We start from the raw sequence: 15,113 nt of genomic DNA, 5'->3' as shown, positions 1-15,113 counted from the left end.
GTTCAAATTGTGTAAGGATAAACCAAGTGAGAAGACTTGTCTTTGACAATATTACCAAAGGTGTCCAGTGTCTTTGAGATGTGCCCCCTTTTCAGACTTCATACCAAAGTTGATAGAATTTGAAAGTGCAATCGATATTTTAAAAAACACGCATAACTTTATGCTTCCATTTGTATAGTGGTCTGTGTGCAAAACGTCGTGCTCTGTTGTATGGTAATGGTAAAATGCCACCCTGGTCACATCTGTTGAAATAATATTATGAGTGTGTCAAAGTTCGGTGCTGCGCACATATTTAATCTGCGTGTCGGTGAGTTCCGGGTTCTACAGTACATGAACATTGCGCACGTGACTCGCCCATGTTGTACATACCACTTGTCGACAGAAAAGCGAGTATAATGCTATGATGCTGTACATCAGCAAAAGACATTAATTGAAACTCTGACAGACGACGGCATAATAAGCCCACCATTTTGGAAGGTATAAAACTAATGTTCGTACGAAGGACCAGACACTGGATCTACGGTGTATTACGATGGACAAAATACGGTAAATAACAATATTGTTATGAACTAATACTTTAATTTTTAGAAGCTGGGCGTAGATTTCATAACCATAAGTAGTAATAGTTTGATGTAGACCCAGTAACTGGGGCGCTGTACTTCCTTTTTCGTTCATTTTCTGCCGTTACTATGCGCATTTTGCAAGAGTCACGAGTTGTGAGCACTATCTTTAATCATCGTGTCCATATGGCTTGTTTTTGGCTAGCCTATTATTTTAGCGGATTGCAGAATAGTCTAGAGTTGGTGTTGTTTTTTGTTGCATACAAAACTGAGGAAGTGAGAAAATAATTCAGATTTCAACCTTTGGGGGTAATTTTTCCGGCATAAAATTAGCAACCAATTGGATTTACGTCAACATTAAAAAGCCTCAAACTTACATTTCTGAGGATTTGAAACTTTGCATGCATGGTAGAAATACGATATGAAAAGGTTTACGGTAACACCATGTCATGATTATCTCTTTAAATTGGGGTGGTTCTGAAAAAAACCGTTGGTTTCAAACCAACGGTTCTTTTTAGAACCACCCTAAATCATTTAGAGATAGTCATTACATGGTGTTACCGCAAACCTTTCCATATTTTAACATTTCTTCGTCGTTTGATGATGGTAGAGCTGGGAAACCGTTGATACATATTATATTACCGTTTTTTTTTCCTTTTTTTTTTCTTTTTCTTTCTTCTCTTGTGTACGATGCATGGAGAAACAACAACCCTACCTGCATATTTCCATTTCTGTTTTCAACTTAAAAAGACTATACGTTTGCCACGCACAGACCACAGAAAATAATGGTTTGCGTCAACAATTGCATTTAATAAAAATAAATAAAAGGTTAATAAATAAATGGAAAGAGTACATTTTGATGAATATTTAAATCCAAGCCTCTGTAATTATTTTTGTTTAGATAAATAATTTGATTGTACATTCCCTCATTTTTTTAATACAATTTTAGGCTTGGCGAAATGCTATTTAGTGCAGACACAGTGTGCAGGCCTACGTGACAGATTATGGATTTATTATGGAGTTGAACATAACTAAAAGCACGCATACACTATAATGGTTAGGCGAACACAAACAAATAAAACATGTTTAGCGTCCCCGCTAGACTTGATTCAAGTCCCATTCTCGTGTGAGATCTCCCTATGCATATCACTCCAACTTACTAACAAACAACGTAGCATACAGTACAGTGCGCGCTCGCCGTCAAAATGTGGTCGCATTTGTATCGATCCCTGAACAAAATTTTGTTTTGAAAAACTGTGGTTTTTGTTAGACTTTAAGCACACCGAGAAAAAAAACCACGCCAAATCATCTTGAAAAAAAACCCGGCCGAATGGGCCGGTTTTCTTGAAAAATGTGACGGTGGACGGGGGCGGCCATTTAGAAAACAAGTTTAAGGATGTTTTTCGGGGCCAAATTGTCAAAAAAAAGTGCTCGTATTTCGAACTATTTTTCAAAGTCTTGATAACATTAAACTTTTGTTTTTTTTTACCGATTCTTCATGTCACAGCAAACAACAACACTTTGTGCATAGGAAAAAACAAATTGACAAGATCGAGCGGCGAAACGAAATAATGATAACCAAAGAGACATCTGTTTACTTCGAGTTCGAGTTCAGTTTGCAGGACATGAAAGTTTCGAAGAAAAACTCATTTATCCACGGCAAATAGTGATCCGGTCCGCTAGGCCTCATTGTCTCCTTGTTTTGGAGACGCACGGTCTGGACCAATCACGATGCGTGTTTTTTAAAGGTTCTATCAATTTGAAGGACCAATCACAACCGGCGTGTAGGTCGATAACGCTTCGGTAAGCATTGTTGCAGTTCACTCTCTGTCTCGGCAACGGATAGAGAGGGTCAAAATAATTGTTGATATTTGTTCCTGTGACAAAGCAATTTGCACCCAAGTACGACACTCCTATACTCCTCTCGGGGATGTATACTCATTGGAAGATAGATAGGTAGTTCAAAAATCACGTGAAAATAGATAACCTTATTTTAGTTTGCTTATTTTGGTTCCTCTCTTTAATAATTTCGAGTTGGCTATCTTGTTTCTTTGCTTCCTTGTATATGGCATGGGAAGGGGTCCAAGACGGTTGTGTTTCTTTGCTTCCTTGTTGGCGTGATATGGCATGGGAAGGGGTCCAAGACGGTTGTGTTTCTTTGCTTCCTTGTTGGCGTGATATGGCATGGGAAGGGGTCCAAGACGGTTGGGTAGAATTCAAAGATACACGATATCTGTTTCAGTTTCCTCGTGTATGGGTTTTTTCATCTTGTAATTCACTGTCTTCCAAATCATGCATTTTATTCTATGTAATCACTGTGGGATGTTGCCAGGAAAAAAAAAACATTTTATATATGAGTCAATATTTTCCCGTAAGGATGATGACTTAAAGGCAGTGGACACTATTGGTAATTACTCAAAATAATTATTAGCATAAAACCTTTCTTGGTGACGAGTAATGGGGAGAGGTTGATGGTATAATGCATTGTGAGAAACGGCTCTCTCTGAAGTGACATAGTTTTCGAGAAAGAAGTAATTTTCCACGAATTTGATTTCGAGACCTCAAGTTTAGAATTTGAGGTCTCGAAATCAACCGTCGAAACGCACAGTATACTTCGTGTGACAAGGGTGTTTTTTCTTTCATTATTATCTCGTAACTCCGACGACCAATTGAGCTCAAATTTTCACAGGTTTGTTATTTTATGCATATGTTGAGATACACCAAGTGAGAAGACTGGTCTTTGACAATTACCCATAGTGTCCACGGCCTTTAAAATTGGGGGGGGGTGGGCATTAAACTGATATCGTTTTAAACAACCACATTACTTCGAAGTGAAATGTTTCTCAAAATGATTTTCTCAAAAGTTTTTATTGCCATCCATTTTAAGAGTGGCTACCAACAAACGTATCACCTTCAGTAACTAACTAGTGATTTTTTGGGGGTCATCTATCAGTATTCTACCGAGCACAGTGTAACAAAAGGTGATTAAAAATGAGTTGTGCTGATTTTGTTTTAAAAGTAAACATTTCTTTTGTGATAGTGGTGGCTCTGAGAAGAGCCGGTGTGGTGGTTTCAACTTTCCGCCGTGTTCAGTTTTCCGAATGACCAAATACGGTAACATTACGTCATGCGACGCATGCGCACAGCAAGCGAAAGTAGTCAATTATTGTTTAACAGTGCCGTACTGAGTCCCGGAAAACTGAACACGGAGGAAGACTGAAACCGCCACACCGGTTTATGCTTGACGTTTCGATCAATGAGCCTCTGACCGTCTTCTAATTTTGTTTCTTCCACATAGGCTGGTCTTTTCAACAAGGGTACTAATATTAATCTTCTTCGTAATTAGCACACAGCAGGGAACATCTTCCAGATTCGTGACCACGCCCAAGCCGGGCGTGCCCACGACCAAAGCAGGTTGGTATATAAAGTAGACCCGGAGAATTTAAAGGCGGTTGCATACATGCCAATATAGCAAAGTCAGAAAAAGGGACAAAGTCAGAAATAGGGATTTATGCTGGGCACACCCACAGTCTGTGAGTATGTGCACAAAGACTCAAATGGGCATGTATCAAAATATTGATGGATTCAGGCTTTTGTAACATCCATAAAATTAAGATCACGGTTAAGAGTTATTATGGAGGACATCTTCATTGGACCTTTGAGATTAGAAATTACCAGAGAGTAAATACCTGTTTTATTTGTCTTAGTTTTTTACGATAATTATTTTTTAATTGTTTTTATTTTTAGATGAGGAAACTAAACCGGAGGAAGAATCTGCGAATTTGGTTCTGATTGTAGTTCTTTCGTGTTTAGGGGTGATCATAATAATTTTATGTCTGGCTATCGCGCGTCTCAAGCTGAAGGACAGGAATCAGTCTTTCCCTGATACCAGCAATGAAGAGACGACTCCCATCAACCAAGGTCAACCAATCAACATCGGTAATAATAACTATAACAAAAAGTTGTTAGAGCAATTTTATCCAGATTTTATTTATTTTATTTACTCATATTTTATTTAGAGTGTCACATTTGATCAAAATTCCCTTTGATATTATTTTAATCCGTCCCTTTTCTGTCTATCACACTTTAAATGTTTCCCCTTTAATGATATTTCTTTAGGCTTGAGACAAAAAACATGACATTATCTTTTATTGAGGGGGCAGCTGCATACCTCAATGGCCTGTTTTTTTTTTTTTTTTTTTTTTTTTTGGGGGGGAGGGGGTGTGTTTTTTAGGCCAAAAGGCTGGGAGTCAGAAGCGAGAGGGCGGGCTTCATAGGGTGCGTTCGTTTAGCTTCCCTGGGTCGACCCCGGTACGTTCAAATAGCTTTGGCGTCATTCCAGGGGCTCACCCGGGTCAGCCCCCAGTGCCCAGCTTGTGGAGTGGGTCACTTGGGGGTGACCCGAGGTGCATGACGTTACCACGAGAGGGCGCGTGTGATCGTTCGATTAGCTCTTGTCAGGGGCTCACCGGGTGAGCACCGCGGGGTCGACCCAGGGAAGCTAATTGAACACACCCATAGATATCCATGTGAGCCACCATAGGAAGACAACTTTTTAGAAAATAGTTGAATTTTACTCCAGATCAACTCTGACTTGAGAGTTTTTCTAGCTCAAGACAGGTCGCTAGTTTGATTCCCTTCAACAGAGAGTCATAAACCCAAGTTTTGACTAAATCTGGGTCAACCTTACCCTTAAATGAGTCAGGTCCCCAGGGCCTGGGATCCTTAATCTGGGTCAATTTCTGACTTGGGAGATTTTAGAGTTGGCTCGCTTTTGACAGGTCGCTTGTTTGATTCCCTTCAACAGAGGGTCATAAACTCATGTTTTGACTAAATTCTGGGTCAACATGACTTATATGAGTCAGGTCTACAGGGCCTGGGATCCTTAATCCAGGACAATTATGACTTTTTAGTTTTTAGAGTTTGCTCACTCATGACAGGTCGCTTGTTTGATTCCCTCCAACAGGGAGCTGTAAATATTACAAACAAAAGAACGTGATTCAAAAAGGAGGAAAGAAGAAGAAATCGCGGTCGGCAGACAACTTCTCCTGCTTAAGATTGATGACGGTTGCAGGTAACGGTGATTTGGTGATGCTAGACGGTGAAGGAATTCGAGTCATGTCAAAAGAATATACCGAGAAATCCTTATTTCAAAAGTGGCAAGAAGTATTGAGTAAATATGTTGCCATAGCAGCCTCGAAAAGACAAGCTGGGGAAGTACTCGTGGCAAGAAAGAACGGCAAGATTTCATGGCGTGACAACAGCAGTGGGAATGAGGTTGAGATCCAAGGTTACAGCAGTCAAAGCCCTGGAGAGATAAGCGATATGGATGTGGACGATATGGGAACCATATACGTTGCCGACATAGTTAAGAATGTGATTTATTCTTATAGCGTGGATGGGTCGTTTAAGTCAGCGTTTGCAGTTAAAGACTCACCGAAGTGTATCAGTGCTTGCGAGGGTGGCATTTTATATGTTTTATCCGGGACTAGGATTAAGAGGGGCGAGGGGTATGACATCGAAGGGGGCACCATTAAGAGGTACACAAACGGCACACGGGGTGACTATGACATAAAATGTCCAACAGATGATAATATTGTGACGACTGGTTTGTACTCCAGCAAAACGTCCGTGTATGTTTTAACCAAAAGTGCGGGGTCTGATAAAGCTGAAGCAAGCGCCATACTTCAGTTTTCAGCGTTGGATGGTCACCTCCAACGCCGTATCATCGATGAATGGCCAGGAATTCTGGGCATAGTTTTCATCAGGGATGATGATGAACTGGCCTTCTTTGATTCCAAAGAAGTAAAAGTTTATGAAAAGCAGAAATCGGAGAAGTGGTGGAGATAAATGAGTCTGCAGAATGAAGAATTAATACTAGTGAAGTGATCTGTTCGAGGGCAGACCTGCACCGTGAACACCCAGCAGGGTGGGTACGTGCGCATTACAAGTCTGATTATTATTATTTTTATTGTTATTATTAGACCTGTTTGCTTGGTTTTTGGAAGGGCAAGGGCACCAAGGCATTTTCTCCTTGGTAAAGGGCACCCTATAGAGCAAATTGTAAACTCCTACTGGAGCATTTCAAGGGCACCAAGGCAATGACCAGTGGGCATGGAGGCAATAGCCTTCGTTGCCTCTGTGTGAAGTACCGGGCGTGTGAGGGGGCATTCACAAAATTTGATAAAATGCACTGATATTTCAAATGTCCAAGATAAATTTCCTGTAACTACAAGGTTGTGGGTTCGAATCCTAGCTAGCTAACTGCTGATTTCACAATAGCTAGAGTAAGTATTGTCATCTTGTTGCTGAATCACAAAAACAAAATTTGGCCAGTTTATAATCACAGATGTTAAAAATCGATGTTTGTATGATAGAGATTGCCTGTTGCCAGCTTAGTGGTTATATCCCCTTGTGTGAGTTTGCAATGTTTCCTTTCGCTCTCATAAAATCATGCAAGCCTCGAGTTACATAATCAATGAGAAATTACCCAGAAAGTCTGCTGCCACCTTGTGTTCCGAGGTTGCCAGTGACATCAACTCTCACAATTTAGCTCGACACACAATGACAAACAAATAGATAAATATAGAGATCAGAGAAATTTACTAGTTTTAAATAGAAAATATATTGGAATTTTAATTGTTTTTTGTTTAGTTTTTAGGCGCCTCAGAATAAGTTTAGTCTTAGATAGATAGCTTTACAAATTTAAATTGTTATTATTATTAATAACTAGCAATTATTAATAATATTTGCACACTCGAGTAAAGCTTTACAATAACCAGTGTTTCACAATCTAAAAAAAATAATAATGCAGGTATGAATACTTCGTTTTTGAAAGGGCAAGGGCACCAATACAAGGCATTTTCTCCTTGGTAAAGGGCACCCTACGAGGAAATTGTAAGTTGCTGCTTGAGCATTTCAAGGCACTAAGGCGATGACCAGGGGGCATTGAGGCAATTGCCTTTGCTGCCTATCTGGCCTGATAGTTCACAAGACCTGAAACTTCTCAGCTTTTACTATAATGCATTAAAAACAATAATAAGGTCAAACATTGACCCTAGGAGGTCAAACATTGACCCTATGAACCAATTTCAGATTTGTTACAATATAGAGCATTTTTTTCTTGTAAAAAAAATATATATTTCTAAGAATAGGAATGATGTTAAAGGAACACGTTGCCTTGGATCGGTCGAGTTGGTCTTTAAAAAGCGTTCTGTAACCGTTTGTTATAAAATGCATTTGGGTAGATACAATGATCCACACAAACATGCCTCAAAATGCACGGTTTTCCTTTTACCTATAGTCGACTAACACGGTCGGCCATTGTGAGTCAAATATTTAGGATTTTGCCGAGAGTCTATAACACAGAGATGAAATTAACTGTCATGTACATATTAGATTGATTGTATCATTGTTCTCGTTTGATTCGTTGTAACATTTTGCAAGTTTGGCCGAAGCACTCTGAATTATAATTAAGGTCCTTCCAATGGTTCTTACTTCATGTTTTTCATTTGGTTTTGAGAAAAAACTCCTGTGAAATCTAGGAAGAAAACAAAGGATTTTGAAAGTAAACATTTCGTCTTTATTATTTTAAGCAAGTTTTAAATGTACACATGAATATTTTGAAATATAAGGAGAAATGTAAAGTATAGCATAACGAGGTCAATGAACAGAATTAGAATTCGAAAAAAATAACTCTGGTGTGATTCTTTTGAGCTTTATTTGCAGTAAAAAAGTTCTTTGAATAATGAAAACCACACTCACTATGACTTTGTATTTTCTTTGCGGAAAAGGGGACTATGGTGTATTTTTAGTCAGACTTATTTTTACGTGACATGCATACTTTCTTATAATATTCAATGTAGATATGAGGTTTGCGGTAAAAAATAAAACCATGTAGCGATAATCTCTAAATGAGTTTGGTTGGTTCAATTGTGTTCAACGTTTAAGTGTCCGGTACCGTCCAAAAATGTTATCGCGTCTCAAAAAGTAGTTTTTCCTTTATTATATCCACACGACATACGACGCCACAGTTTGGTGAAGAACCAAGTGCGCACGCGCAAACTCGCACGCAGCAGGTCGCCCATTGTTTGTGTAAGGTATGTGGGTGATCACGAGGTGTCGTTTAAACGACCGCGGTACCACCACAGGTTCGACTTTTGAAGTCCCTTCGTTCGAGCTCCTTCTCTTCCTTCCTCCACGGATAAACCAAGTGAGAAGACTGGTCTTTGACAATTACCAAAGGTGTTCAATGTGCCTTTGAGATGTGCCCCCTTTTTAGTCTTCATATCAAAAGTTGATAAAAGCAATCAGTATGCTTTCTTCCATTTTTGTGTTCTGTGTGCAAAACGTCGGGTGCTCTTTTGTAAAAATGGTGATTGTAACATTGTTGAAATATTATTATGAGTGTTAAATGTCAAAGTTCGGTGCTGCGCACATAAATAATAATCCTACGTGTCGGGGGAAATGTGAACATTGCACTTGCCACGCCCATGTACAGAGTACTATTACATGTAGTAAGTACACTGTACATGTATGTACCAATTGTCGACAGAAAAGCAGGTACAATGTTATTTTGTTGCACATCAGAAAAAGACGTTTGAATCTCTAACAGACGACGGCATAAAGCCCACCAACTCTGGAAGGTAATGTTCGTTTATAATAGGACCCGACAATTGATCGACGGTGTATTACGATGGCCAAACTGGCTCACACCACACGGTAAATAAAAATATTGTTATGAACTAATACTTAAGTTTTTAGAAGCTGGGCGTAGATTTCATAACCATAATTAGTAATATAGGTTTTCTCGGTAAAATTCGGCAAATGAGCAGTCAATTTAATTTTCATGCGTTCGAATTACAGCTGTTTTGCTTTTCCAGTTGTTACTGCGTTTCAAATTCAGAATTCGGCCATTCAATTTCGTTTTGAGTCGAGTCGAATTCCTTAAGCACTCTGTTCAATTTAGCGTAGCGTCATTCTTTTTCGTGACACACACGTCTCAAGAAGCGTCTGCGAATTTGAATGCTGCTTTGATGAATTGTTAAATTGAATGATTATTTTGTTAATTCGAATGACGCAACATTACATTTGACTAATCCCAAAACGAAATCGAATGACCCTTTTGAGTAGCATTCGATTTTGCACGAAATAGAATAGCTTGGTGGTTAAATTGGCTGCTCTTTTTCCGAAATTGACCCGAGAAAACCTATAGTTTGATGTAGACCCAGTAACTGGGGCGCTGTACTCCCTATTCCCTCATTTTTTTTCTCACAATTTTAGGCTTGGTGAAATGCCATTTAGTGCAGACACAGTGTGCAGGCCTACGTGGCAGATTAAAGCACGCATGCATTAATGGTAAGGCGAACACAAACAATAAAAATCATGTTTAGCGTCCCCGCCGGCCTCCTTTTAAAGGCACTAGACACTATTGGTAATTACTCAAAATATTTTTTTTTCACAAAACCTTACTTGGTAACGAGTAATGGGGAGAGGTTGGTAATATAAAACATTGTGAGAAATGGCTCCCTCTGAAGTAACTTAGTTTTCTAGAAAGAAGTAATTTTCCACGAACTTGATTTCGAGACCTCAGATTTAGAATTTAAGGTCTCAAAATCACACATCTAAACGCACAAAACTTCGTGTGTCAAGGGTGTTTTTTCTTTAATTATTATCTCGCAACTTCGACGACCAATTGAGCTCAAATTTTCACAGGTTTGTTATTTTATAGTTATGATGGGATACACCAAGTGAGAAGACTGGTCTTTGACAATTACCAATAGTGTCCATTGTCTTTAAGAGGTCTCTTTTTTTTACGCAAAACAATTTTATAGTTATGATGGGATACACCAAGTGAGAAGACTGGTCTTTGACAATTACCAATAGTGTCCAGTATCTTTAAGAGGTCTCTTTTTTTTTACGCAAAACAATTATACATTTGTAGATCCACGAACAACATTTTGTTTTTAAAAAACTGTGGTTTTTGTTAGACTTTAGCACACCGAAAAAAAACCCGCAAAATCATCTTGAAAAAAGCCCGGCCGAATGGGCCGGTTTTCTTGAAAAATGTGACGGTCGGGCGGCCATTTAGATATCGAGAATTACGGATTTATTTTAAACACACGTCATGACACGACGAAACGTGCGATAACAAGAGTGGGTTTTCCCGTTATTTTCTCCCGACTCCGATGACCAATTGAGCCTAAATTTTCACAGGTTTGTTATTTTTATATTAAGTTGTGCTTTACTAATTTTGTCTTGCTTCTTTGCTTCCTTGTTTGATTGATATGGCTGGGAAGGGGCCCAATACAGTTGGATAGAACTCAAAGATACTGTACACAATATTGTTCCAATTTCCATGTGTCCTGCATGGTACGGGAAAATTAGTTTATTACCCCGGACTTATTCTCTTTTAAAGTATTTCTGTGACATCACTCTGTGTAGATTTTGTAACAATCTACAGTTGAGTGTAGATTCATTATAAACTTAAGTAAATAGTTCAACCTGAAAACTTATTACTGTATTTCAAAACTGAAAGATAGCATGGAGTGCATCAAAACAAAGCTGAAAAATATCTTTTCAGCGTCATGGTTAAAAATATTAATCCAGTGCGAACACGGCTTAAAGACACTGGACCCTATTGGTAATTGTCAAAGACTAGCCTTCACAGTTGGTGTATCTCAACATATGCATAAAATAACAAACCTGTGAATATTTGAGCTCAATTAGTTGTCGAAGTTGGGAGATAATAATGAAAGAAAAAATACCCTTGTCACCCGAAGTTGTGTGCTTTCAGATGCTTGATTTCGAGACCTCAAATTTTAAATCTGAGATCTCGAAATCAAACCTGGGAAAATTACTTCTTTCTCGAAAACTACATTACTTCAGAGGGAGCCAATTTTCACAATGTTTTATACTATCAGCCTCTCCCCATTACTCGTTACCAAGTGAGGTTTTATGCTGATAATTATTTTGAGTAAATTATCACCAAAATTGTCCACTGCCTCGACCTGAAAATTACTGCATTTCAAAGCTGAAAGATAGCATGAAGTGCAACAAAGCATAGCTGAAAAAAAAAATTTTCAGCCTCCTGGTTAAGTTGCTGAAGAAGTTTTTACAGTAAACCTTTTCTTTATTTTCTTTTTTGTGGCAGAAACTAAACAGGCATACCCTTCGAAGTTGGTTTGGAAAATTATAGAAATGATGATTTGGGCTGTTGTATTTCCTGTGTGTCTAGTGTGGATACTGCTCATAGCATCTCTATCATGTGGGTATTGGATATGTTTCCGGCGGACTATATCGACTCCCATCAATGGCCAAGGTCCAATCAACAGCGGTAATTTACTTTAAAAGATTGTATTTATTTTATTTACATTTTATTGGACATTGGACATCCACATAGGTTTGTACAGTGAATGTCTACCTTGTACATCGATATTGGACATTTGACATTATAATAGGTTTGTACAGTGAATGTCTACCTTGCACATCGATATTGGACATTGGACATTCACATAGGTTTGTACAGTGAATGTATACCTTGCACATCGCTATTGCATATTGGACATTCACATAGGTTTGTACAGTGAAGTCTACCTTGCACATCGATTATTGGACATTGGACATTCACATAGGTTTGTACAGTGAATGTCTACCTTGCACATCGATATTGGACATTTGACATTCTAATAGGTTTGTACAGTGAATGTCTACCTTGCACATCGATTATTGGACATTGGACATTCACATAGATTTGTACAGTGAATGTATACCCTGTACATCGATATTGCATATTGGACATTCACATAGGTTTGTACAGTGAATGTCTACCCTGTACATCGATATTGGATATTGGACGTTCACATAGGTTTGTACAGTGAATGTCTACCTTGCACATCGATTATTGGACATTGGACATTCTAATAGGTTTGTACAGTGAATGTATACCTTGCACATCGATATTGGACATTCACATAGGTTTGTACAGTGAATGTCTACCTTGCACATCGAGTATTGGACATTGGACATTCACATAGGTTGTACAGTGAATGTCTACTTTGCTATTTCAATATTGGACATTTGACATTCACATAGGCTTGTACAGTGAGTGTCTACTTTTGCTATTTTGATCGAGGACATTTGATCATTCACATAGGTTTGTACAGCCATCATTTATCAAGTGGCAGCTAGGCTACGTACATCAATGACCTGGGTTATACACAGAGATCTTTTTGGGAGGGTTTGTGTATTTTAGGCCGAAAGGTTGTGAGTTGGAAGCTAGAGGGCAGGCTTCCTGCAGGCCATCACGGGAAGCAAACCTTTTTAGAAAATTTATGAATTTGAATCCAGTTCAAATCTGACTGTGGAGTTTTTACACCTTTTGACTAGTTTCTAGGTCCGCAGGGCCAGGCATGACTTTATGGCCTGGGATCTTTAATCCGGGTCAATTATGACTTTGGAGTTTGTAGAGTTCGCCTGCTCATGAAAGTTTGTTGTTTGATTCCCTCCAACAGAGAGTCATAAACCAACGTTTTGATTAATTTCGGGGTCAACCTGACCCTTAAATGAGTCAGGTCCCCAGGGCCTGCGATTCTTATTCTGGGTCAATTTCTGACTTCGGAGATGTTAGAGTTCGCTCGCTCATGACAGGTCGCTTGTTTGATTCCCTTCAACAGAGGGTCATAAACTCATGTTTTGACTAAATTCTGGGTCAACCTGACCCTTAAATGAGTCAGGTCTACAGGGGCTGGGATAGTAAATCCAGGTCAATTATGACTTTTTAGTTTTTTGAGTTTGCTCACTCATGACAGGTCGGTTGTTTGATTCCTTCCAACAGGGAGCTGTAAAGATTACAAACGAAAGTATGTGATTCAGAAAGGAGGAAAGAAGAAGACATCGCATGTGAAGGACAACTTCTTCTGCTTAAGATTGATGACGGTTGCAGGTAACGGTGATTTGGTGATGCTAGACGGTGAAGGAATTCGAGTCATGTCAAAAGAATATACCGAGAAATCCGCAACGGAAAAGTGGCAAGAAGTATTGAGTAAATATGTTGCCATGGCAGCATCGAAAAGACAAGCTGGGGAAGTACTCGTGGCAAGAAAGAGCGGCAAGATTTCATGGCGTGACAACAGCAGTGGGAATGAGGTTGAGATCCAAGGTTGCAGCAGTCAAAGCGGAGAGATAAGCGATATGGATGTGGATGATATGGGAACCACTTATGTTGCCGACATAGTTAAGAATGTGATTTATTCTTATAGCGTGGATGGGTCGTTTAAGTCAGCGTTTGCAGTTAAAGACTCACCGAAGTGTATCAGTGCTTGCGAGGGTGGCATTTTATATGTTTTATCCGGGTCTAGGATTAAGAGGGGCGAAGGGTATGACATCGAAGGGGGCACCATTAAGAGGTACACCAACGGCACACGGGGTGACTATGACATAAAATGTCCCACAGATATGAATATTGTGACGGCTGGTTTGTACTCGAGCAAAACGTCCGTGTATGTTTTAACCAAAAGTGCGGGGCCTGATAAAGCTGAAGCAAGCGCCATACTTCAGTTTTCAGCGTTGGATGGACTCCTCCAACGCCGTATCATCGATGAATGGCCAGGAATCCTAGGCATAGTTTTCATCAGGGATGATGATGAACTGGCCTTCTTTGATTCCAAAGAAGTACAAGTTTATGAAAAGCAGAAATAGAAGAAGTGGGGGAGATAAATGAGTCTGCAGAATGAAGAATTAATACTAGTGAAGTGATCTGCTCTAGGGCAGACCTGCACCTTGAACACCCAGCAGGGTGGATACGTGCGCATTACAAGTCTGATTATTATTATTATTATTGTTATTATTATTTCATTTTATCACAGCATGCAAAAGAAAGATCTCATTTTCCTTTGTGCCGGTAGCTCCTCGAGTCGGGCTACATCCGGTAGCCTTAGATCTCAAGGGTCTTTCTCAGGGTCCTCGCTGTTCCCAAAAGCGCTGCCTTCTGTAACAGATCTACCCTCACATTTGTCCCTGTTTCATCTAGATGTTTCCCCAGCGCTTTGGGAATGGTGCCAAGTGCTCCAACCACCACGGGGACTACTTTTACCTTTACCTGCCAACTCTTACGAAGTTCCCTGGCCAGGTCCTGGTACTTCTCTATCTTTTCCATCTCCTTCGAGGGTACCCTTATATCACCTGGCACAGCTATGTCAATGAGATGACACATCTTCTTCGTCTTATCTAATAGTACAACATCCGGACGCCTATGTTGTATAACATGATCGGTCTGAATTGAATGTTAAAGTCCCATAGGATCTTGACCTGGTCGGTCTCTACAACTTTCTCCAGAACATGGTCGTACCATTTCGCAAGCACTTTAACACCATACTTCTTACACAGATCCCAGTGAATCACCTTGGCCAGCTTGTCATGTCTTCCTTTGTACTCCGTCTGGGCCATCTTACTGCATTCGCTAACAATATGAAATACAGTCTCCTCTGCTTTATTGCACATTCTACACATAGGAGAGACGTTTGCTTTCTCTATCCTTGCCTTCATTACATTTGT

At 39.5% G+C, this 15,113-nt stretch overlaps 1 protein-coding gene across 6 annotated transcripts; it reads left to right on the top strand.

The window, feature by feature from the left end:
- Positions 1–387: 387 nt before the first annotated feature.
- On the top strand, positions 388–14,407 carry LOC117305146. Of its 6 annotated transcripts, XM_033789930.1 has the most exons (5): positions 388–546; positions 3,859–3,974; positions 4,308–4,499; positions 5,527–5,648; positions 13,518–14,407. In XM_033789930.1, exons 1-5 carry the CDS (start codon positions 533–535, stop codon positions 14,256–14,258), a joined length of 1,185 nt encoding a protein of 394 aa, XP_033645821.1. In that variant the 5' UTR covers positions 388–532; the 3' UTR covers positions 14,259–14,407. The 6 variants fall into 6 exon arrangements, with proteins under 6 accessions (XP_033645821.1, XP_033645820.1, XP_033645825.1 ...); XM_033789929.1 differs by lacking the exon at positions 13,518–14,407 and having other exon boundaries at positions 395–546; positions 5,527–6,540; XM_033789934.1 differs by lacking the exons at positions 388–546; positions 3,859–3,974; positions 4,308–4,499; positions 5,527–5,648 and adding exons at positions 9,106–9,205; positions 11,713–11,895 and having other exon boundaries at positions 13,396–14,407.
- Positions 14,408–15,113: the final 706 nt, after the last annotated feature.

Source organism: Asterias rubens, chromosome 22, assembly GCF_902459465.1.
Source record: "Asterias rubens chromosome 22, eAstRub1.3, whole genome shotgun sequence".
NCBI lineage: Eukaryota > Metazoa > Echinodermata > Asteroidea > Forcipulatida > Asteriidae > Asterias > Asterias rubens.
The sequence above is the reverse complement of the archived record's forward strand: the minus strand, read 5'-3'. Positions and strand labels throughout refer to the sequence as shown.